The following is a 25,919-nucleotide window of genomic DNA, read 5'->3' as shown; positions in this document are numbered from 1 at the left end:
ACAAGCAAGATACTCATATCTCCTAGAAAATGGATTAACAGCCACCAAAACCCCATCCACCTAGGTGAGCACAGGACTTAGCATGTACATGGTGTTTTGCTGTGTTTAAAGCACTGTGCAGACATTATCTAATTAATTTTCATTACACCCCTGTGAGACACTTGGGCTGGTATTGTTATCCCCGTGTTACTGATCGAGGAGCACATCTGCACGTGTCTCTACTGAGCTCTAGATCAGATTAAACAACAGTATTATGTCCCTCCACAACTCATTTCTCTGTCCCAGACTAGTGCTATATGGGAAATGCCCACTGCTTGTAATTTAAGGTTGCTTGTTCAGTGGCAGCCCTTCCCTGGGGTGCAATGAGCCATCAACAGTTTCTACATTCAGAAAGATCTTATTTCCTCATCGCGTTCAAGGTATTGCAGCTGACACGACTGAGGAAGGAGAATTCCACCTCTGATGGCCAACTCAATACCCTTGGATGCAACAAACAGCACCCTGTCTATCAGCACTATGGCTGTGATGCTCATTACGTCTGCAGAACAGATGATCCTCTGCCAGAGCTGACCTACACCAAGTGGTCCAGCCTTCAGCAGGATCAACCCCCTCCCATATTAAAGGTTTCATGCATGTTTTCCAGTCACTGTGACTCACAGCCCGACATACAAATTTAAACTGCCATTGATTTCACTTTGCACGGATCAATAAGACTGTGGATGAGGTGGTGGAAGAACAAGCAGACAGTACATCCTAGTGCCCAGGTGGTGTTCTCCTGCTGAGAAAGGAGGCGAGGAAAAAAGCCTTGAGCAATTGTCCTGTAAACGTCCAACACAAATCCACCAGGAGAGTGAACCAAAGACCTTGCTCTGTTCCAGCAGCAGCTCCTGGGCATCCCCACACACTGTGGCTCCCCAAGTGCAGCAACACCTCACTGCTGACCTCACTGCTGGCCTCAGCGCTGACCTCACAGCACTGCTGGCTGAGTAAGTCACCAATTAACATTAGCAAGAATACCTGAACATGGATGGCAAGTGAGAATGTAAATGATGAATGACATCATGTCAAACCCTCCCTACATGTCCCAGTTACACCTCCCCATGAAGGCTGACCACCACCTGGCTCCCCTCCATTCTCCAGGGGCTGCAATCTGAGTTCCTCCCATGCAAGGACTCCAGAGATGAGGAAGCTGGCTCACTGAGGAAAAAAAGGCAGCACTACTGCCAAGCTATTCTCAGAAGTCCAGAGTGAAAGCCTTGCTTGCCCATTGCAAAACTGCAAAATCTGAAAACCTTTTTGCACTTAAGTTGGGAAAATAAAACTATAGCAGACCTATTCCATTTAGTATCTTACATGAATCAGTGCTACACATTGATGTAGCACTGAATTCAGCCTTGAATGGCTTCAGAGGGAAGGATGAGCCTAAGAAAACCTTTACAAACAATTTGCACAAGGGAAATGTGGAGGAACGTTGCTTCAGTGAGTGACATCACTTTTCATTTCCATCAATGTAAAGGAAAAAAAGAAAAATCTGGTTTCTTGAGTTCATATCAGGACACCAGATGAGCAAGAACGGGCTTAAAAGTCCTACAGAACTGAAACTCCACAGACAAAGGCATTAAGAAACACTTATTGTGATGTTCTTCTCTCTGTTTACAAGTCCCCTTGTGGTCTTCTGAAATGGCCAGGGAACATTTTTAGCCACCCCCTCCAGGCTCCAGATTATGCCTTGGTTAGCAGATCATCTGGGCAGCTCTCTCTGTCTGTAACTCTATATGAATGACTTCAGTGACAAACAATACAACCATTCACTTTTTGTAAAAAAACAACCACTGCCACCAAATGTTTCCAATTTAAATATTTCTGGTTCTCTAGCTACTGGTTCCAATTTGGTATCAGCTACTGTCAGCTGTAAATCCCAATGAATTTTGAAGTCACGATCCTGAATTGGGTTCTGCAAATGCAGAATTAAAAAGAAGAAATTAATATCTCCAAGTAGGAAGTTTAGACAAAGAGCCCATCGCATCCATATTACAGAATTGTGGATTACAGAAGCTCTTGCATGGGTACTGCCACTTAACAGTGGTTAATCATCACATGCTCCAGAAACTGTGCATTCCTTGGGAAAAGAAACAATATAGAGTATCCAAGAAACAAATCCTGGCACAGGACAGCTTATCCCATTTTCTTGCAATCAAAACTGGGCGGCTTAATCAAAACCCATTAGAATCATCCCTGTTCTACCCTAGCTTTCCAAATGCACCTGGGAATTGCTTGCCAGAGTATGAGCTGGCCTGGATGAAGACTTTGGAAGGGACTCAAGGACAATTCTAATTATTTACTAGCATATATGTATTGAACAAGTGTCAGTGTCTGGGATATTCCCTGACAGTGTTTATTTTACTAAGTCCACCTCAGGAATCACCTGTTCCTGTTCTTGTTCTGGTGGTGGATGATTTCCTGCAGCAGCATTTTCACACCAAGCTAAGTGCAGGGAGAAGTGGATTTCTTGCACTCTTTCCACTGTCTGCAGCATGTTAAAAATGTAGACCAAGGCAGCCTGCTTCAATGGTGTAAAAAGCCCTGAACTTAGTTAGCTTCACATGTAGGCTGAAGTCCTGAGCCAGCTCTTTATTCAAATCCATTCTGCCCATCCCTAATCTAAATGAGCTCAGTCATTAGCCTCTAAATCTTTATTTCTCTGTGCCAATATTGGCCCTAATTCAGCAAGGCACTTAAATGTGTGCTTAACTTCAAAAGCACGGTTAAGTCCCACTGATAGATTTGACTACAGGGGGATATAAGCAAATAGCTAAAGGCTTTGCTAAATTGAGGTCTTAGTGACACAATCCTAGAAACATTTGTATTTTAATATGTTTATAGAGAATTACAACAATTAAGTGGAAATCTTCCTTCCTCACACAAAAACAATCCAGGACTTCCTCTTTCGAAAAGCTTACAGCAGCCAAACTTTTTTTCCTCACCCTGGGGTCAAGCACTTTTCCAAGAACTCAACATAGTGCCCTAATTATGTGTTGCCTTTGTGGTAGCTCTGACAAATATACACACACACACATATATACATAGGTGGGCATCAAAGGTCACAGTATGCTCTCATTATGAGAAGAACCATAACATTATCTATTGCACACTGGAAAAACTTCTTTTTCCACAGCTCAGACCAGCCTGACCTGCAGATCTGAAGCATGCTTTGGTTTTCTTCTATGCCACCAGACACACAGCTCACACAGAGGGAACGTTCTGAGGGTGTTTCTAACAGATTTATCTCTATGGTACGTTCATCTCCGTTGTAGAGATTGTTGCCAAAAGGCAACAGGTTCTGTCTCTCTAATCCAAGCATATATGAACCATATTGAAAAGCAAAGGCTGCTAGCCACAGCTCTTGTCTTAGAAATGAAAAGGTATGAACTGCAAAGATGGCAATGAATTTATCTTCAGCTGAAACACATTGGTCTCCATGAACTAACACAAAATCTCTAAGAATATCTACTCAAATCCTTGGGGCTTGATGGGGACTAGTGAACATGTGCTGACTGTGCCCCTGGAAGAATGATCAAGCCCTTTCCTTTCAGATCTTTGCCTTCAAATCTGGTCCAGGAGAGTGACCAAAAGAGTAGCATCACCTATGGTCCTTTCAGTGGTCTCAGTGCCATATGGTTGGGCCTGGCCCTGATAACAATAACAACAAAGCCATAAATAAAATCGATAGAGTCAGGAACGAGGATAAACCCAGAGAGTTGCACAAAACACTTGATCCAGGCAAGCTGTGGGGTAAGGACTGGAACAGCACATCCCCACCACTGTCCCTACTGCCAGCAGGGTAACACTCTCCCTGGGACTGGCTCTGCCTTCAGCCTCCCTGCAACCCATTGTTTAAGAAGTTCCTGCCCTGGGGGAGGCGGGTCCATATTGAACAGATAGAGCCCCCAAAGCCCCAGTACCCTGCCAGCCTGGAAGCTGGTCATGGGCCTGGGCAGCAGCAGCCCTCCAGGTCTCCCTGCCCCAGTCTGTCCCAGCAAACAAAGAACCCGCATCGCCTCCCGCTTTAATAAAAGCCAAATGATGCCGTTTGCCAATTACCAAAATGGGGCGAAGGTTAAAAACCCATTGAATTATAACACATGTCACGGACCAAAGCTTCTATGATTAACAGTTCTGTGAGAAATTCATTAATTTCACCAGAAGTGAGCTGACAGAGATTGTGCTTAATGACAGAAGGCAGGGCAGGGGGAAGGCAGCCGGATCGGGAAAGAGAAAGCTGCATTAAATCACACACACAAAAAAAAGAGACAAGGAAACCTTTTTTACTCCCTTCCTTATAAAAAGGAAGAAAAATAAGAGTTATAAAGGGCGGTTGCATTTGTTCCACAGCTGAAGATTTATCTTCATCATTTCTTTTTGGGGAAGCTGACAGCAGGAAAGAACAAGACAAAGAGAAGAGCTGGAGTGGGCTGCATCTCCCTGAGGCTCATTTGGGGCAGGAAAGGGTGATGTTCAGAGGAAAGCCCTCCACGGAGGCTGAGGAGAGGGCAAGCAATGGTGTGTTGGCCAGAAGTGGGGCTTGGTCCACAGGGCTGGTCCCCCCCAGCTGTCCAGCACCCAGATGTGCACACTTATGGAGGAAGGTAAATATCAGATCTTCCCCGCAGAACCAATTTTGCAGTCAGAATGTGTTTGTTCCAAGATTTAACCAAACAAAAGAAAGAAAAACCTTTTTACTACACTAACTAAAAAGCACAGGGAGCTGCACAACTTGAGGAACAAGCACTGGAGGGCCTCAAGCAGTCAGAGCCTGCTCCAGAAGTGGGGAGGCTTATCTTTGTTATGAACATGAGGTTAACAGAAGATTAGAAAGCTGGAAACTCCTGAAATCCACGATTCTGACAGCTGAGTTGGGGATATATACCTGAGATTCCACACCTCCTGCCTGCAGTTTCCGTAAGAGGAGCAAATGGCATCAGTGGAATGAGGAGGGGACAGGTCTTGTGAACAAGGCAGGGAAATACCACCTAGGGAAAGCAGCACTTCACAAGTGCCTTGCTAGGGATGGAGAGCCCCATCCGATGGTTCCCACATGGTGAAAAGGACAAAAACCTGATTACTGAGGACCTGCTATCAATGGCAGCCCCAAGGCACCAGGCTTTCTTGCTGCTCAAGTGACCGTGGGGTCACACCTCTGCTTTTGCACACCTAATTTCACCATCCACTCCATGAGGTTAAATAGGAGATACTGGAAGTATCATAATTTGAGCTACAGAGCATGAGAGAAGAACTGGGCCATTACATCTGGTCTAAGGATGCAGTGTGAAAATATAGTGTCATCTTTACAGCACATCCCCAGAAGTGAGGTAAACTTGTGCTGAAAACAAAAGGAGCCTGTGGTCAGCAGAAAAATCATCAATGGGAAAAATACAACTGGAAAGTACAGAGAGTTTTGCAGAATTTGTTTGTTTTGTATTTTGTTGTTGGGTTTTTTTTGGTTGGTTTTTTCTTGTTTGCTTTTGTTGTTGGGTTTGGTTGGTTTTTTGGGGGGTTTTTTGTTGTGTTTTGTTTTGTTTTTTTTCAAGACCTCTATAAATGTCTCGAGAAGGATGGAATGGATTTTCAAAAGAGCAACAATGACCAAGAACAACTACCTATAAAGTTCAATGGGACTTTTGCACTCAAGCTCCTTTTTCTCTTTTAAAATACTAACTGTAATACATATTTTAAGAAAGATTAGGGAGTGCATATTTTATTTTCAGTTATTAAGTTCTCACTATACCCATGGAAATGATCCATTTGTCCTCAAAAGAAAAGCTGTGTTAAATTTTAAGGGCCAATATATTTCTTTTCCCTAACATATTTAAAATCTGCACCCCTGCCTAGAAGTGTCTGTATCTGGCTGTAAATCCTATCCAACCAAAATAATTCTCCTTGAAGAAAGAGAAATAATACCTCTTATAAAGAAAAGCCAAAAAGCAGGCAAAAATATCCATGTTTACCTAAGGAAAATGAAAGCAGTGAAATTGATGCTTACATATAGTAAGGAAAGTTCCTTTAAAAAAAAAATAAATTTTTTTAAAAGCATATTATGCAAATGTAACTTGTGTGGGAAGGGGAGAAGTAAAGGATGGGCACTGTGAGACTGGTGCTCAAATGGGGTCTGATGGGGAGATGGTGAGCACAGGAAAACCCACATCTAGCTTCTGAACTGGTTAAGAATGCATTTTTTAAATCCTTCTTTCTGTGTTCTTTCTGGATTGGGAAACATAACAGTGGAAAAAAAAAAAAAAAAAAGGGCAGGTGACTGCAAAGACATCACCTATTATTTCCTGGCTGCACAACTTAATGCACAGCTTCCCCTACATCTTGGGTACCTGAACTGCCTGGAGTTTCTTGTATAGAAAAAAAAAGAAAGCATATATGGTCACCCAAAACGACCCCACCACAAGGCAAATTGGAAATTTTCCTCCATCAATGGAAAAAGTGCCACTGATTTCAATTGCCTTTGGATCAGGCCTTTATTTCAGAGAGTTTCCAGTTCTTTGACTGACATGGGAAACTTTATGATCAATCCAGTGTTGTAACCTGCAAGACCTGAAACGTTCCTTTGAATGAGTGAGGCTCTGAGACAAGTTTTTGAGAGCAAGAGGCTGAGATGGTTCAGTGCATCATAGAAACAAAACAATGCAAAAAGGGAAAAAAAAAAATCAAGGAAAAAAAAAGAGGCAGAGGCAACTGGTGGGTGATTCTTCTTGAAGAGATTTCTAAAGGTTAGCTTGCTGGGCTGCAGAGGCTCACTGACGCTTTGCCTAAGGGGAATGCATTTTTTATTAAGGAAATAACTTTCTAAACACAGAGCACTTCTAATTTCATAAGTGAACAAATGGTTCAATTCCTACTGAAAACTTGAGAGGGAGGAATGCGGTCCTGCATCCCAGCCCTCTCCAGCTCCCTGTTGCTTCTCACCATCTCCTTCCAGTGGGTCTTTCTTGCTCTTTTTCTGTCCCGTTCCTGCACTGGGATTTGGCCAAACTTCCCCAACGAGACTTCTCATCTGAAACTCGATCCTGCTGTCTTTGGACCTCTGAATTTATACAACCTATTGCACAGAATGATCAGACTCCTCGAATCTAGGTCAGAACACACTGACTGGATTGATTTAGCTATAGATATGCTCTTATTTTTTACTCTTTTTTTCCTTCCCTCTCTCCCTTCTCATCCTCCCGCCTTTCCTGGAATAAAAGCAGGTCCTAAAAACAAGCCAGAACATTATATAAAAAAAAAACACAACTGACAGCTTGTTTAGGAAGCTGAGCAGAGGTTTGCTGGGATATGCAACTTGTTTTACTATTGCTGCTGCTATGGTATGACGACTGCTCACGACTTTGAATTCACAAAGGAAGGGAAAAAAATTATTCTTTCAGGGGTTTTGCTAAATTCTCCCCTCTTCTTTTCACTGCCTTGCTGAAAGGATCCATGAAGCTGCCGCAGCAGAGGCCATGAAAGGTCACAATCTCTGTGGGATGCTGTAAAGCAGAGGCTGAGAGGGGTTGGTGGTGATCTATTGATGTGTCTGTAATAACAACAAGAATAAAACGGTAGCCATAAACCTTTCATCCTGGGGGGTCCCACAGAGCTTTTCAGAAGGTGGACAGGATCCGGAGAGGTGCTGAGGGCCCTTACCCAGCTGTAAAAGCACCATGAATGCTGGTGGCCAAGCACCCAGTGCATGGGGCTGAGCACCTTGCAGGATCCAGCCCCACTGGGGCAACAAGTATCACTTTGTCTCTGCACGACCGCTTCCGTGGGAGGTCCCTGCAGCCCTTCAGCAGCACAAAGCGGTTTAGATTGAAGCCGGTGTGCGAGTGGCAAAACCGGTGCTGTGCTGGGGAATGTCTGGAGAGTTAACTGGCCCCAATTCCAAGCTTGGGATAAATGGAGGGAGGAGAAAGGAAGAGGAAATAATTCACTAACGGTATCCCATGTGGGTTAAATGTCCCATCCATCCTGATCAATGAGAACACTGCCGGTTTTTTACCAGCGACACAAAGGGGTCAGCAGGGTTCAGCTGCTGTGCCCCTCCTGCCCGCCCCCCCCAAGCCCCAGCACAGGGGGGGGCCTGGGGCCAGCCAGGCTGAAGGCAGCAAGCTGCCAGGCTCACCTCTGCTCCGCCGGGCTGTAGGTCTGTCCTCGCTGGCAGCTGCTGATGGTGATGGGGTCGAAGTTGTGGAAGGAACGCAGGGCCACCCCGGAGATGGCCACAAACTGGGAGCTGAAGCTAATGAGGACAGCCTGGGTGTGATAAAAAGGGTGACTGAGGTCATGGATGACGGGGATAATCAGGGGATTGTTCCTGCAGCTCAGGACGTGGACACCTGCCAGAGGAGAGACAAGATCAGAGGAAGGGTCAGACTTAACACAATCGCTTCCCAAAGCCCTGGGCACTTCAGAAGCATTTCACCCATAGGAAGGGCCCTATAGAGCTGAAAAGTTATGGTAAGCTGCCTGGAGGGGCTTCCCAAATGGCTTCGGAGAGCTTAGAAGAGAAGTATATCCCTCCAGACAGCTGAAGAAAGGCTGCCATTCTGTCTGCAAGCGCGGCAGGCTCTCAGAGCAGTTTCTTTAGACCACAGCTACATTCCTATTGTGCTCTGTTAAATCAGGAGCAACCATCACGGAGGAAGCGGAGTCGCACTATTGTAAAACCGGCCTGGGATGACAGTTGGAGCCTTTATGCCACGCATCAAACAGTGCCGGCAGGCTGGGTGGCTTTGTGCACCATGGGCAGTGCCCCAGTGGCTTGTTTGTAGCTGTGCATGTCATTAGCACTCTAGCACTCAGCATAAAACTTCTCTCTTTTTTTTTTTTTTCTTTTTCTGCAGGAGCTCTACATTCAGTACACCCAGCTTTGGGATCTCTTGCTCTTGGCTAAAAAAGGCAAAGATGGTCCAGGGCAGAAAAAGAAGAATGATGGACTTACCGGGGATTTTACAGGTAATCTACTTTGAGAAGAAAACAATTTTGTATTGGGAAAATAAAAGTGTCTCAAGATGTCAAGGTGCCCAGAAGCACCAGAGAGGTCACAAGGAGACTTAGTGATGGTAGGAAATTCCCACCTTCAAGTAGAGGCAACCTGAATTCAAACAGGCCAAATCCACCTCAGGAGTAACTCGAAGAATAGATAGCTGTTGGCTGGCCTCAACATTCATTAAGAGAGATTCACAGCCTGATGGCTGACTGCAAAGCCCTGCCTCTGTGGCTCCGTGGCATCGCTCCGAGGATCAGCTTGGCTCCAGCTCCATTCCTTTCGCTGGAGCTCCCCCAGACACGGCTTTGGCCCAAGCCCTTTGGCTACCCTGATACACATATGAATTTAAAATTGAAATACATTGTATTTCCATGTTTAACTGGCTCAGGGGGTTCTTTTATTTTTAGGGTTTTTTCCCAGTTCAGGTTTCTTGATTCAAAAGGAAAGGAATACAGAAAGTTTTCATTTTTGCTTAGAAAGTGATTTCCTGGGAATTAGACTTCTGACCACTCTCTTTAAACATCTATCTCCCACCCTCTACTTTAAAAAAATCCTCCTGTAATAAAAATAAAATAAAAATTAAAATAGCACACTTATTTTTGTTTTGGTCTTTACCTGACCCTGAAATAACCTCCTTGTCTACTTGCCTCCCACAGGTCTTTTGATATCAGCTCCTTGTGGAATGGTGCACGTTTCTCACTTACAAACAGGTGCAGTTAATACTCAAAATCCCGGGTTCCCAAATTCCTTGGAAGTTTCTGCCTTCTCTGATGGAAAGCCAAGAAAGACCTTATGGTATGAGGCTGTTTATTCACTTCAATTTCATTCCTTGCACTCAGGTGGTGTCCACAACAAAACAGACCCTCAGAGCTGTGCTGCAGTTGCTGGTGTTTTCTGACCCCAACAAGGTAAATGGGGGCTGAACAGGTCAGGTTCATTTAACTAACCTGCCTTCATTAGCAAAAAAAACCCACTCCAGATAGCGCAGGTGCCCATGGCAGGGGAGTTAGAGCTGTCTCCGTGCTTGCCCTTGTTTCTGTAGCTCTGGATCTACCAATTCAATGCTCAACAACTCTTGCAAAATTACCCAATAGCTGAACCCCAATGTCCTCAATGGCTTTGAAATAACATTGCTGAGGTGTTTGGCATCCCAACCTCTCCATCTCCTACTCAGAAGAAGCTTCTCATTATTTTCTGGGAGTCTACACTGCAAAAACTTGCTCTGATCGAGGTGAGAAACTGCACTTCTGGACAGACTGCATTTTGCTCCTGGGAGTTTCTTTAGCAAAGTGAGGACTGATCAAGCTGTAAATTCTTGCTGCTTCCTTCTGGATGTACTTTTAGTTTACCACCAGCTTCTGCCTGAGGCTGGCTGACCCTCTGCAGCCTGCACCCAGTGCATGCCCAAGTCTGCATCTCAGCTGCAGCTTCTAGCTTGCCATGGTGCTAATTCAAACACATCAAATAAAAATGTCCAGGAAAAGGACTTAATGTCACAACTAGAATTCAGACAAAACAGGGATTGGGAGCTCTGCCTGAGTAGGAACTACTGGGTAGACTACCTACATGTCTCTGATCCAAGCCAGCCTCTTCAGAAAAGGTCAGAGGGGCTTTTCCATGAAGGCAGCATTTCAGCTATGAAGATGTCCCGGCGTCAGTCTGAGCCATGCCAAACTCATGTTGCAACTTCATCAAGGATTTCAAAACCTCGCCCTCAGTTTCCTCTTTGCTCCTCTTTCTTGTTCTCTTTCTCTCATAATCTGTCTGTCTGTCTCCATAAAATGTCACATTAAGTATTTATTGGCATGCTTGTGTCTCCAGCATTTATTTCTCAGAGGGAAAGAGCTATGTGCCACTGTTTTGCAAAAGGAGGAGGATAAGACTAATCCAGGGGCTCTGGCACAGTGGGAGCTATCCTGACTCAACCTGCACAACTTGCTATGAATTTTTGCTTGTTCTTGGACAGCAGACACCACACATTCCTTCTTTATTTTCCTCCACACCCCAGCAAATTACATATTACCCTGGATAGTCATCCAACACCTGCCACTTGCATGTGTCCCTTCTCCTTCTCATCACTGGTAGGAAGTTCATTGGAGTTTCAGCTTGTCAAAATTGCAAAGTCATGGTAAAAGAGAAGGCTGGGAGAAGGGGGTTGTTTCCTTCAAAACTGCTCTCAGGATGGCACGGCCAGCTTTCTTCCCAGTGGAAAAAAGGGCAGGGGACAGCTGGAAAGGGATTATGCAAGTCCTACTCTGACATGGAGTTGGGAGCTGGGGTGAGCTCCTTAGCCCTGGAGCTTAAATGCAGCCAGAAGCAATTCACCAGACACAGCTTTACCAGGTTCAGGGATGTGTGCCCAAGGTAGACACAAAAATGGTCTATACCAGTACTTCAGCACAACTAACAAGTCCACAGGCCCTGCTAGGAACATTTGCTTCAGGCCATGCAGGCAGCCTGCAAGGGCCCTGGCATTAGAAGGACCTCCATAGAACCTAAAATACTTTGCTTAACAAATGTTGGCTATCAAATAGTTGTGGAAACCTCCCTGAAAGCAGGACTAGAGATGAAACCAACTACACCTTGTGAAGCAGAAGCATTTGCTGCACCAGCTGGTGCAGGTTCTTCACTCTGCTACCAGCAGTTCATCTGTATCACTATCAGTGTCTCTCCAGGGAGATGCTGTGCATGAAGCATTGAATCAGTGTTTATTTTAATGACTAAAGAGGGACTAATAACTTCTGAACATGTTGTGAATGGGTATGGAGAAGCATCTGAACAAAATGATGCATTATTTTTAACAAACTCTTGTGAAACTCAGGTCTTGCAGCATTAAGCAAACACTTTTTTTTTTTTTGTCTGATCTGTGAAAAACTCAGCATCACTGTTGGATAGTTTGTGAATGGGGTTACCAACAAAATAAGCAAGTAATAAAGGGGAAGGTCAATAAAATACTGTCTTACCAAGATCATGGCTTTGCTCTTTGGTGTCAAACAGCTGCACACCGATGGTCTCCTGCTTCTGATCCAGGTAATAGGTCCCATCAGTAACCAAGTGAACTAGGACTGCTGCAGCTACCATAGGCTGGGAAAAATAAGCCTGGGGAAACAAAAGCCCCACAAAGGCTGAGGTGGAGAACTGCAGTGGGCTTAAAAAACCCCCAAGAGTCAGTGCAGGACTTTTAAAATAACAATTCCCATCCCAGGTCACACAGAAGTCTTCCCTTCCAATCTCTCCTACACAAAATAGATAAACTCGAGTCAAACAGCCCTGCAGCTGGAGGCTGTAACCTCTCAGAAGTTCAATAGCCTTGGCACAGGAGGGGACTTCACCACTGACTCTCTAGACAGTGCTCAGAGACTTTGTTTTGTTATTTTGCACTAAACATACTTCAAAGAAAGGAGCAGCTTGGCCCTGGGAAGGCTGTCCCAGGATATTTTGCCTCTTGGAGAAACTCTGTCCAGGCAGGCAAAGAGGAGACTTCTGAATGACATGTACACTTCCTACCTTCAGCCAGAAAATGGTCTGTGTTATGTGGGAGTACTGGAAGTTGGCCGTGCAGGGATACCAGGCATACTGAGAGACACCATCGTTCAAGTCAATCACCTTAGTTCGACACATCTGCAGGACAAAAAAGAAACACCAAAACAGATGTAGAACACAGAAGGAATATGACTGTATAAAGTGGGGAAAATAGTCCAGGTGCACTGCTAGAATGAAATAATACACAATGACAATGTTTCTAAATACCACGAGATTATTCTACAGTTAAGTTTCTAGGTCTTCCACCTCCCTAAGAAAAATTAGAACATGAAAAGGAGCTGAAGACTGACAGCAGCTGGATGGCAGCCAACAGTTTCTTCTTAATTTGGTACGAGGTCTCTGACAACATGCAGAACAACTCTGCCCCACCCAAATGGCCCATGACTCTTCCCACTGGAGTCCAAGTGAGGATCACTTCCGAGCATACCAACTCCCAGCACAGCAGCCTGCAGATGCTCTCCCCAGCACTCAAGCCACGTCCTATTTAAACCTGCATGTTACCGTCACCCGAGGGAAGCCACAGATGGCCACATAAATTTGGAAGCAAGTGTGGCCAGGGAAGTCCTGTCTTTACAACCCAATTTAAGCAAACTAGCTTCTTGTTCTGTTAGCTAGGTTCTGCAAGTGGAATCACCTTCTTCCAACACCTACAGCCCTTCCCGTGGCAGGCAGCAGTGGGATGAAAAGCAGACTGCTCTTTTCAGTAAGAACAAGAAGATGAACCCCAAAGACTGGTATGGACAAAAAGCTCAAGGAAGAAAATGTCTGAATTCAAGCACCAGAGAGCCTTGAAGTGCTGTCAGTATGTAAAGATGTTAAAAGGAAGCTCCAAGCAATGGTAGGATTCACCTTGGAACCACACTGCACAGGGAAGCTCCTTCAGAAAAGGAAGCTGTGTGACCACACCCTTCATTCCCCAAATAAGAATGAAGAAAGAAAAGTCCACCACGGAAAAGGCTGCAGCTACCCCAGAAGGATGCTTCCAGCTGAGGCTCTCAGAGCAGCTGGAAGGTACCTGTTAAGATTGTCCTAGTTTGATTCACAAGACTTTGGTGAACTCAGTGACTGTCATTCCCAGACATATGGAGATAGAGGGAATTCTTTGTGGTCACACTGTATGGTGGCAACAGAGCTACAAACACAATCCAGGAGGCCAAACCATCTCCAGCAGTTGTAGTAGGCACAGGAGAGCCCAGGACTGATACCACAGACCACCTGTGCTAGGTTCTAAGTGCAGCCATGTACTCTTGGGGACAGTATTTGATTTCTTTGGACACCAGAGCTTGAAGTGAGCAATCAGGTGGTGACGTGCTGTCAGGAGAGCTGTTCCCATAAGCAATTTCACTGATTATTAAAACAAAAAAGAAAACCCTGAAGTGAAAGAAGAGAATTAACAGAGATGTTTTTAACCATTCAAAATGCTGTGCCCTCTTGGTCTCGGCAGACAAAGTCTGGGCAATGCAAAGAGAGCCCGGGATGCCTGGGAATGAGAAACCAGATTGGCTACAAGTGATGTAATCACCTCTATAATCTGAGTCCCTCAAGATGCAGCACAGAGGAATCTATGGGCAAAACATAAATCAGCTTTAATGGGCTGGAAGAAGATTTTTAGTTTATTTATTTTTTAAAACAACTGGGACCAAGCTTCATTGAGGCTAGCCAGTGGATTGTGTTACATTTTACAGCAGAGCAAGGCTTTACATAAACTATCTTTGGCATTTGAAATCCAGGCCAGCAATTCGACATGTACCATTTCGCAATTCTCCCTTCTTGCATTTTCAGCAGCCTGTCTCTTGTTGGGAGCATGGTTTTTATTTTAATACCTCTCCAGTTAGGGAATTTATCTTACCCACATCTGCAATTTATATGGTCAGAGAGCTCTTTGACATGAACAAAGGTCTCATTACTTTTATATGATTTTGTTCTTATTCTTGTATCTCCTGCTCTTTTGGTCCAAAAAAAGGTGGTTGAAAGAAACAAAAGCAGTGACCTTTGGTGCAGTTTAAGTGCCACTCCATGGGTGAGTGAAAACCTTCATTAAGAAATCACCCAGACCTTCACTTAAAGTTAAAATCAAACCCAAAATAAAACCCTGCTGAGGTGGGTTAGAAATCTCTGAAAACTTTTAAATACCTTGTTTGATTTGTGAGTGTGTGTGAACTCTAACACTTTCTGCTTCTGCCTGAGAATATTAGCAAAAATCTGAACGTTGCATAAAGAGCCTGTGTCCGAGACATGTGCAGAGGAGGTCTGCAGGCTCAGGATCTGGGTCTGGTTTGAACTGGTTAGATAAGCTTCCTCCTGCTGAGGCTACTCAGAGAAGTGCTTCAAAGTGGTACTGGGGTAAAAAGATCTTTTAGGAGAAGAATATAATTGAAAAGTGTGGGAGAAGTCTGATAGACACAACGTGAGGAGTGGCTACCAGAACTACTTCTACACTAGTTGCTATCTAGCAAACTTTGATAATGGAAAAAAGTTCTTAAAGATTTTGTAATGCCAAATTGATGGGACAAACAGTCCCTATCACCTATAAACTCCACCATCTCCATGGTCTCCAAGAAAGCTGAGAAATACATCCCCTTTTTCAACTCTACCCAGTTACTGAGTGTCACACCATGACTGCAAGGTCTGAGAACTACTTGCTGGGACAGTCTTCCACAGCTCTGCCTTTAAGCCATCCCTAGAAAATGCAGCAGTGTGAAGACACTCATTACTGCAGTATCACCACTTTTAGGCTACAAGTTCCAATGACCTGGAAGACAGAATGTCACCTAAACTCTGTTGATCGTCTTATCCAAACTGTTCCTACCCAGAATGGTTTGACCAGATGGTCCTTGAGGTCCCTTCCAACCTGGAATTCTATGATTATATGATCTCTCTTCATGGCTATAAATTCATAACAATTGACATTTATGAAGAATAAATTATTTCCCATCATCCTACAGTTTGCTACAAAGCACCTGACAGCTGTGAAGGGAAAAAAAGGAATAAATGTACTTTTAATTTCAGGGTGTTACCAAACACTAAAGTATTTGCTTTGAAGAATGACAGCAGCATGAAAGTCTCAAAACTTCACTCACTGGGGCCTATCCAGGTTCTCGGACTCCCAGAGTAACAGGGATCCACAGGAGCTTAGTATCTGCTCCAAATTATTTGGGGACTATTTGTGACTACTTACTGGAAGCCTGTGTCGTACCCTTCCCTGGGAAGCTGCTTTCAATTAAAAGAGCTGCTGTCTGTTCCTCTCAGAGGTTCTAATCCAGCTTGTCTCCCACCCACACATTTTGTACACAAACATAGAGAGACAGAATGAGCAAGGCCAGAGAGCGCTGTGGGATCTTCCCACAAGAGGGAATGCCTGGAGGATTCCCTTTGACTGATTTATACAATCTCTTGTCAATCACAGGGACAACATGTTCTTCAAACCGCCTCTCCTCTTTTCCTTCCCTTACTCAAGGGGACCGAGGAATGTGTCAGCAGAAAGGGAAAAGTGATATATTGGTAGTGTTTAGTTCCTTGCCACATCTAAAACACATTTACTATTGCAATCGACTCCATTTCCTCATCATGTTTGCTTCCAGAGTAATATGGGAAAATTTGCTGAAGAGCAAATTTTGGAAGGCACCCTTGTGAATGACTTCCAGCCACCCCGTGATTTCAGGCAATGTAAAGTTGTGTGGAGGGGCTCCTGTTGCAGGCAAGCTACAGCTTAAGGATCACTGATCTGTGGACTGGCACTGGACTGGGTGTCAACCTGGCTGTGCCCAGTGCATGGGTGCATCACAACCTTCTGGGCAGCACTTGGGTTCTCAAGGCCCAAGGCCCCCATCTGTAAGACAAGGATTACATCCCACCAGGTCACACAGGTACCTTGAAGGTAAAAGCCATTAGACACAAAGAGGTTCTCAGCTGCTACAAAGAGAAGGGGCAAACAAGCATATTCAGGTGTGAAGGAGATACCTCCCCACAGGAGTGGGTTAAATGCAAACAGATTTCATCCTGCTCTGTCCTTCCCATCTAGCAAGTACAGCCAGACACCACAGGCTTTGCAGACACTGGTGGTTCCCCTCTCTCTCCTCGTAACATCAAAATACTTCTAAATGCAGGCAGAGCTGCTATTTAAGCTGGGATGCTGCTCTGCTCAGCCCTGCCATACGGCTGAGCCTGGTTGCGTGCCCACGGGTGGCTGTAAGCAGAGCTCCCATCTGTTGTCCCATGATGAGGCTTTCCCTCCAGACCATGTCCCCAGGCTAAGTATGGCTGTGAAGGGCCCCCACAAGCACCTGGTTATCAGGCAGGAGGGAGCAACCTCCTTCTGGGGGAGAAAGGTGGAATTGGTTCACCTGCCTCTCCCACGTTTCTACCAACGACTGTGCTGCTGCCGCTTCTGCACCAAGGCAGACAATGCTGCAGGTTTCTGGGACAAAACAGGCTATACCCTGTCCCATCCGCAAAACAGCAACCACAGAACCAGCAGGAACAGGATCTATGGATAAAACCCACAGCCCATCTATTTGTGGAGCACACAACATCCTGAGAAAGGCTGTAAAAGGGCACGGAAATACTCACGGACTGATACGAAACCTGTGGAGGCACCAACAGGGCATGTTCTGTTGTTTGAAGATCCAGCTAAAGAACAGATTTCAGCCATAATGCTGAAACCTAATTAATCTACAATTTTTAGCCAACTGCTCTGCAGAATGTTATTTATATTTAACTCAACACATGCCAGAGAATCCCAACCATGACATGAGCAGCATTTTAACACATCCCTTACAAATGATAACTTTCTCCAACGCCAGACGTGGGGGCTGGCAGCCACCCAGACTTTTTATTCTTAAATATGTTATTGTTCTTGTTCTTGCAGAACTAAGGTTAATCTTACCCAAGGATGAGAAACTATAGTGCAGTTGCTAAATAGCAGAAAGTTTCCTGCTTGCTTATTGCCCAACATTATAAGGCAGCTTGACTGCCACATGGACACCACCCAGTTTGCCGACTGCAGCCCAGACCTTCAATCTGTTCTGAAAGCTGTTGCACTGTTCTTCCCATTTAGGCTGGGAATTGGGTTGGAGTTACAGAAAAAAAAAAATAATAAAAAAAAATTGCCCATATTAGTGTGTACTGAACCATTAAAAAGGGCACAATTTGGGTCCCAACAAACACCTCAGAAATCATCTCATTTCTACTACCATTTCAAACTTCAGGAGCCCACAGAGCTAGCTCAAGGGACATCAGAAATTTTGCTCTGGGTTTTCTTCTAGTTTCTGGTCAGAAATGCTTTAGCTCTTTACTAGTGTTCTGGATTTGTCCTGTCAGAAAATTTGAGTCAACAGCTGTCTGCCCAACAATGAAACTCAGCATTGGGTCATTTCAGGTTGGCTTCTAAAACTTAAGGAAAGTTACTTTTTTTTTTTTTCCTAACTGGTGCATATATTACAATTTTATGAACACTAAAACAATGAGCTTAAAATATTCTGTTGTTTTAAAAATAAAATGAAAAACCAGAACAAACCCCAAGATTCAGCAGCATAGTTTATAAGCATCAGATGATGAAAGGAAGTTGTCTCCTCCCTCTTTCACTAGCCTTCTTACCTTCACATCAGCTGCCTCTTCCTCAGCAGTAACTTTCCCCTGCCTCTCATGGTCATGAACTGCAGTTTCTACTCCAAACCTCTCCTTGTCCTCTGTGTCTGATAACACTGTTTTACTGAGCTTCATGCTTCTTGTCTGCTTTTGCTTGTTTTCACTGGGATAGTTAAAGATCTGATGGCAAAAGATGAAAAACTGCAGCGTATCCCTCTCCAGGCCAAAGGCATGCAGGCAGGTGAGCAACAGAAAAGCTTTATCAACTGGAAGCTGATACAACTTCTGGGGTAACACACTGATGCTATATTAATCCCAGATTCAGTTGGCTCAGAAGTAAGAGGAAATCTCATCTGTCATTTTTCCCTGTGTAATGAAGACCAGGATTTGGCTGTGGGATTGGGAAGCAGATTCCATCTCCTGTGGGATGAAATAAAGCTCCATTGCCAGTTGCTATGTCCAGTCTCAGCACAGCCACTTCCCCTTTGAATCTGGAGCAGTGGATGGTGTCTGGACCTTCCAGACTTAGTATTCAATTAGCATGTTGTGACAGACTGCCTAGCACAGGGCCCCAATTCCAGCTGAATGTCTAGCTGGATTTTTTAGTAATTGGAAAATGACCTTTATGCACATGAAAACACCACAGCTGACACGATGAGGTGTCAATAGTTTGTTTGCAGTATGACATGATGACAAATTCCTCTGCTTTATAATAAAAATGATAGTTCATTTTCAAAGGAAAATTCCCTTGCGTAGAGTTTTGGATATACCACAGGGCTGTGATTCAGAAATGAGTGGGAGATGCAAAGGCTATTTTGTTTTGTCTTATAAGTTGGTTTAGTTTCAGGAAAGTGAATAGGAGCTACAGGGATTTCCATTAGATGATGACCCAGATTGCATGTGTATTCAATGTGTGTTATTAATTTCAGGTTTCTCAAAAAATGCAGTTATTTCACTTCCAAGGAGTCTGAATGAACAATATATTTCAATTTTTAAATCATGCAGACTTGCATTCTTTGAGCTTTCCTTTGAATTTTTGTTATCTCCAGATTCAAAGCAAACTTCATTCAAAACCACTGAGGTCAAATCAGAATCACATAAAACCATCAACTTCACATAGTATACCTGAAAAAACTGTAAGTCAATTCTGACTGGCCCTATCCCAAACCCACAACGGCTTTGACATCCAGCCAGGTGCAATCAAAATATCTAGGATGCTAGCTGGACCTGTGGAAAACACAATATGGAGTTTTGATTTTACAACAAAACCCCAACCAGATGATTTCTGCACGGTTCGAAGGATTAACCCAAAGACATTGGCTGAACCAGGGCCAGGAGCTACAGAAAAAGAGTGAAAAAAAGAAGAAACAATTGCACTAATGGGATTTAATAAACAGCTCAAAGTTGCACAAGTCCACAAGTAAACACAAGCATTTGGAGCTCATGATTACAATTTGTACGTGTCTCTGCTCCTTCTGCCATTCCACAACTGCCAATGAAAGGAGAGAAGAGCAGACGACGGCTCTGAGTGCACAGCAAAGCAGGGTCCAGTCTCATATGGAGCACATGAAGGAGTAACTGAGCCATTTGCCATGTGCTCCTGTTTATTCACATCAGACATGTGCTATTTCTTCAGCACAAGAGCAGGACACAAAAATGCTGCTCTCAAACAACAGCATCTTCCCCCCCAGCACTGCCAGGATCTTTCATAGGAGGCATAATTCTTAGAATTAGCCCTGAATTGCATTCTGCTATTATATCCAAATTCACAAATACATCTTCTTCCAGAAGAAAGAGCAGCCAAACACAACCTGCTAGACAGATGGCATAAAGAAACAGCACCAAACAACACCTTATACCTTCAGTTTTCAAACATGATCGTCATTAAAACTAAAAGACATTTCCAAGCCGCAACGAAAGCCCTTCTCCAGCTTCCACATTGCTGCTCACAAAAGTGTGAAGGTATTATAGACTGGTAAGTGCTTTAACAGACTGTATATCCATCCACTGGAGAGCGAGGTTAAACAAATACAGTAGCCAGAACATTATTGTTGGCTGCACATGCGGGTTCCCAAACTGCCTGTCTCTAACTTGAACCAGCGAAGTCCACTACAGCAAAGCTCACATATAACCATGGGCCAAGGCTGGCCATGGGGGTGCTGCAGCAAAGGAAAACAGTCCCATCCCGTAAGTTTTTACCACTGATGAGTAGAGTAAAAGCTGTTTGTCTGGGTTCCCCCACCCCTTTCCTTTAACAGAAGTGCTTTATTTGGGAGCAGCTGGCATCAGAGAATCGAACCGTCAAAGGCAGAATGTGCACCCCTCATTGGGAGGATCTTAAATATATATTTTTATTAATATATTAGTGGATCCAACTAACTGGATTAATTGCAGTTTTGCTGCTTTGGCACTCCTGTGAGGCAAAGCAGGATTGGGCTTGTTAAAATCCCCTTGGTAACATCCCCTCCTTCCTCCCTAAAGCTGGTCCTATAAATTTGCTTGGATGAAGAAAGCACACAGCTAGTTAAAGCAAGCCCCCAAGCAACAACAAACCCCTAAAGAACTGCAGCTGGATGAGGAGTTCTCCATCAAAATAAGACACTGGCTGAGGTGGACAAAGATGCATAGAAGCACTTGGGCAATTTTTTTTATAGGAAGAGAGACAAATAGGGGAAAAAAAAAAAGTCACATCTATTTTCAGCTATCAAGGAGAAAAAAACCCACAATGCTTTCATTTCCAGCATGGTAGGAGTAGACCCTAAAAATTCCCCCCTACATAACCCCGCATCCCCTGAACGGCCCCAAGTGCACAGGGTACAGAGGAACAGCTTCCAAGAGATGGGACACAAGACAGGTGCCACCACCAGCTCTGAAGGTTGCTCACTGAGCTTCGCCTGCAGCTGAAGCCAACAGCCGTGCAGTGGTTAATGTCAGCTCTGACCACATGATCACATTCAGGAAAGGTCAAAAGAGTGATTTTTCATTTAAAAACATCTGTGTGTTTAAAGAACAAAACTTTCTCATGTGCAGAAAACCAGGGGTTTCCAGTGCTTTTCTTTCCAGAGTTAAAGTCATGTTTTTCAGCTTTGTTTAGGGTTATGGGCTGTGTAAACACACTGTGTAAACCACACGCAACCCTCATCAGGCAGTGTTTCCACATGCAAGGATAACTGGGGGTGCAAACCTCCCTCTCCCTGGCTCCTCTTCCCTCTCCAAGCTGCTCAGTTTTCCACCCCACACTCTCAGTGAGCCAGCCAGACACCCTGTTGTTGTCCTTCCCTATATGAAGACATACACATGCCTCTAATCCTAAGGGCGTAAGTTTGCTCTGGGCTGTCAACAGGCTTTAATTGGATACATCCAGTGAGATGATACATTGGGAAGAGGCCCTGGATTTAAATTTAACAGAGGAAAGGCTGCAGTGGGGCTCCCAGGGGGGCATGGAGGGGAGCTGCCACAGACCATGCTGGGGAGCTGCCTACAGCTGCACCTCAGCAGGCAAAGCCCTTCGGATTCCCATCCAACTATTCAGCCCTACTCAGGATGCATTAATTAAGATAAACCCCATGGCTTGTTGTTAATACCTGAAGGCACAGCTGGTGGTATGTAAATCAGAAGATTCCCCCTTCACAGGGCTTTTCCACTGAAACTGTGTAGGAAATAAACCACCACCACACAAACAAATTCTTCTGAAATTCCTCTGAATGAGTTGGACCATCCAGAGAGGGTCCATAGAGCAGCAGCCAATTGCTTCCTCCTGCCTGTGCACATCTCCACCCAAGCAAAGGTTTAGTTGCAGGTGGCTGGAGAAGCCTCTAACCTCCGCACAGGCCTGGATGCTCTCACAAACCTCAAGCTCCAACAAATTAAGCCAAAAGACCACTTGGACCATGTCATCCTTGATGTCCCAGGCTAGCATGGGAGTTCCCAGAAACTTCCACCTGCTCCCGAAAGAAGTTACTAGGGGGATTAAAGTGCAAGCATCATGTGCGAGAGAAAGCTCATGGCTCCTTCAGCCTCACTGCCTCCCAGGAGCAGGCTCTGGGAGGTGAGACTGTGGGCACAGCAGGTGGAGGAACTCACAGCTGCCCAAGCTCAGCCTTTCCCACCAGAAACAACCACTGGCACTGGAAAACAGTTATATTTTCATACAGTAAGGCTCTCCTTTTCCTGCAGGTAAGGGTCACAGTGTGAACACAGAGCAGTGCACCAGGAACAGATTTGCTCTGCTAGAAAGGCAGTTTTTTTCAAAGCTATTTGGATGGAGAAAGGTAGAAAAAAGGTCATCTTCACCCTATGCTTCAGCTTCTCCTCTCTGAAAAGAGACTTGTCTTCTCTGACAGCTGTGGTGGTTAGTTACCAAAAAACAGGAAACAATAGCCACTGCCCAAAGTGCCAAGTGTAAGGATTTTGGCCCAGTGACAGCAGGACTAAGCGGAACTTGATGTTCTCCTAAATGAGGGCTTCTCCCAGTGAGTAGCTACATGCACAGACAGATAATAGCTCTGAGCATGCAAATCACCATTTCCTGGCACCCATTTCAATTTGCAACCAGACCCTGAGGCTATGGTGGAAACCCAGGCCCTGGGCAGGCTCCTGCTGATAGCAGAGGAGCTGGGCTCACTTACCAGACGGGTGAATCATGACTTCTTATCAGATTCACCACTGAAATGACCTCAGAGGGAAACACTCATCCTCCAGCTTTACAGGCAGGATTTCCACAGTGAGCAGGGATTTGAGGTTCCTCAACAGTTATGGCTCCAGCTAAGACAGTACAGTTCAGGAGAGATTCAGAGCAGCTCACGGGTTTATCCAAAAGGTCCCCAGTTCTGGGTTTTTGTTTAGTTTTGTTTTTTTTTTCTTTTTAAAGCAGATACTTTTTTCCAGGTGGGGACAGAGGGATTGACTTCAGAGATCCTCAGGGTAGTGCTGGATAAGCACCATCCTCCAAAAAACATGCCTTTTAGAGACATCTCAAGATGAACATGCTCATGTTCACTGGCATTCAAAATACGAGGTCTCTTATGACAATGTGGGCTAAAATGCCTCTGAACTCCAAACAAGTAGTGCAGACAATCCTTCATTTAAAAGAAAAAATAAATTCTCTACCCCTGGCATGAGAAAGTTTACTTTCAGGCTTAAAGAAATGATAGTGTGGTTTTGGGGATGGCATTCCGTTCTGCTGGAGAATAGCACCCTGCCTGCCTGTATATCTGTGGCTTTGCAGCTACATTACAATCCTGGAGAGCTCTGTTTACATATTTTACATGTTTTCTTGTGCAGAACATGAAACCAAATTACATAGTAAAGGCCATTAGGGCTTTGCTCTTGCACCCTTTTCCATCCCGTTCTTCCAATCACTTGTTTTAATTCTATCCCAAATAATTGACCAGGTATTTTTAACTGCACCTGAATGACCAGCAATGTTTCAGGCAGGTTGATTTGCTGTTGCACAGGAAAATCATGCAAAAGCTGGTGAAGCTACCATGCCAGGGGGGTAGGGAGAAGAGGGCCAGGGCAGGGGTGGGATGAGAAATTCTGAGAACCCTTCATGCATGAACAAAGCAGACGTGTCGATGCATTTATGCAAAATCATTCTGCTCTGAATGGAGAGGGACCCAAGACAAACAACCCAGATGGGATGCAGGAGAGCTATCCCACGCTCACGGCTGGACATGCTCTGCATCTAAAGGCTTGTGAGCAGCAACAGCAGACAGAGAGACTGGCAGGTTGAGGGGCAAGGGCCGAGGAGGGGGGTCTCCTTTCAGACGAGCGCATGCTAACGAGCACCGCTGCTGTCGTGGGGTCCAGTTTTCCAGCTCACTGATGTTGAGGGGGGGTCCAAGCTGTTTTCTGTTACTGTGTGTTATCTGGGTGGGTGGCTGGGTATACAGCAGATATGATTATAAAATGGTAAGTTACTTCCTAAAGAAGTACACAATCCTTATTATTATCCAAGACAATATTCCTTTCTTGCCTTTCTTCTTGCCTCTAGCAACAACAAATGGCACAGAATTCTGCTCTCGTTTCATTAGTGGTAAATGTCTCCTGGTCCTAGGAAGATGGGACCAATTTCCGGCACCTGAGGATTTTTGGTTTGACCTTCATCTCTGAAAAGGTCAGACTGAACCTCTCTGAGAGTACTGATGGCTCCTTTGCTCTCTGCATCATCCTTTGTTTCTTTTATCTATTTTCTCTACAGTACACAAAAGGAACACAGTGTACCAGCCCCTGGTACTCACTGTTCTGTTTCCCTTAGATGACTTGCATATGTGTTCTTGAAAAATTATTCTTAAAACTAAGGGGGGAGGGGAGTGGAAAGAAAAAAAAAAAAACACATCCCCTGAGTGTTTGGCAAAATTGCTTGGAATCTCCTCTGACATCTCATTGTGTTCTCTCTGTGCTCCCCTTACAGAAATCAACTACAGGCTACATCAGCCATGGGGTCTGCTGCTCTGCTACTGCCAAGAGCACAGGAGCACTGGAAGATGTGGGAAGGAGGAAATCACTGTCTGTCCTAGCAGGGAGCAGGCAGCCAGGTGATGGGGAACATCCCTTTTTCTCCAGCCAGCTCTGGATTGACTGTCAAGAGTAACACACTTTCTCAGACATCTGTCTGCAACTGAGTCTTTTTTAAGCCACCCTACCTAGAAATCCCATTTCTCATTTTATTTTGCTTCAGAGACGTCCCCCAAGCACAGAGACCATTCCTGAGCAGGAACCATGGCACTGATGTTAGCACAAATCTTTGGAGCATTCCTCACCTTGGTGTGGACCCATCACAGGGACCACCTCCTCCAATGAGGAAAGTAGCAATACAAATGAGCAAATAAGGACCAGTGAAGTTCCTTTGGCAGAAAGTCTACAAACTCCAGCTTTCCCAGCAAGACAGGTGGGAAACAAGGTTTCCAGCTATTAAAACAAAGAGTTGGTGGGACAGTTTTCCAGTCCTTTTGTACTAGGAATGCTGGGGTAAAGACTGATTAATTCACGAACGGGAGGATGTGAGGTGGTTGACAGAGCTAAAATGCAGATTTAATGACCCCAAACCCCTTCCAGATTTCTGCTCCCAGACAGTGACTCCCAGCAGGCCCTAAACAGCTTTCTTTCTATCCAAGACATGAATGTTTCCCCTTCAAGATGTCCTGAACTTCCTAGTCCTGGGGAGGTCCAAGCTCAATAAAGCCCAGAGCCTGTAACACCTCTGAAGGGTACTGAGGTTTAATCCTCAACAGCAGCTTTACCTTTCTGTGCTCCAGTTTCCACCTATATTACCTGGAACAGAAGTCAAGCAGTGTGGCTTGACTTGATAAGGCTTAATTAATCCCAGTACATGGAAAAAATATGAAACATAAAATAACTTAAGCCAAGGAAGGAGCATTTCAGCCTGAATGTGCCTGATGGTCAGGGCCAGGCTCATGATGCAACTCCCCAGCTTTCAGGCAAATGACCAATTTGGCTGGTCTGTAGTATCCAGGGAAAGGCTGAACTAAAGACTAAGGTTTGGGCCCCCTTGAACTAACTTTAGACTTGGAGACTCTTTAACATAAACTGAAGCCTTTTGGTGGATCTGCCAGTACTGGAAATAAGCTCAGATATGTACAGTAAACCTACGTTCCTCTTGCAACAGCCTGTGCACAGTGTCCAGCTCATATTTTTTCCAGAACTGGTCTCTGATCACTCATGGTTCCTCCATTAATGGTTTTTCTTAGTGGGATTCTGCCCTCATCCTCCAGAGCTTAGTGGTTGAAAGCCT

At 44.7% G+C, this 25,919-nt stretch overlaps 1 protein-coding gene across 1 annotated transcript in view; it reads right to left on the bottom strand.

The window, feature by feature from the left end:
* PAPPA (pappalysin 1) overlaps positions 1–25,919 on the bottom strand; it is a 179,581-nt gene that overhangs the window by 42,107 nt on the left and 111,555 nt on the right. The window contains exons 11-13 of the mRNA XM_051636912.1: positions 12,542–12,655; positions 11,998–12,133; positions 8,168–8,381 (exon numbers count right to left, since the gene is read on the bottom strand). Of these exons, the coding sequence (XP_051492872.1) occupies positions 8,168–8,381; positions 11,998–12,133; positions 12,542–12,655 (464 nt within the window). The remainder of the gene's footprint in view (positions 1–8,167; positions 8,382–11,997; positions 12,134–12,541; positions 12,656–25,919) is intronic.

The sequence above is a fragment of the Apus apus genome, chromosome 19 (assembly GCF_020740795.1).
Source record: "Apus apus isolate bApuApu2 chromosome 19, bApuApu2.pri.cur, whole genome shotgun sequence".
NCBI lineage: Eukaryota > Metazoa > Chordata > Aves > Apodiformes > Apodidae > Apus > Apus apus.
This window is presented reverse-complemented; position numbering and strand designations above follow the sequence as displayed.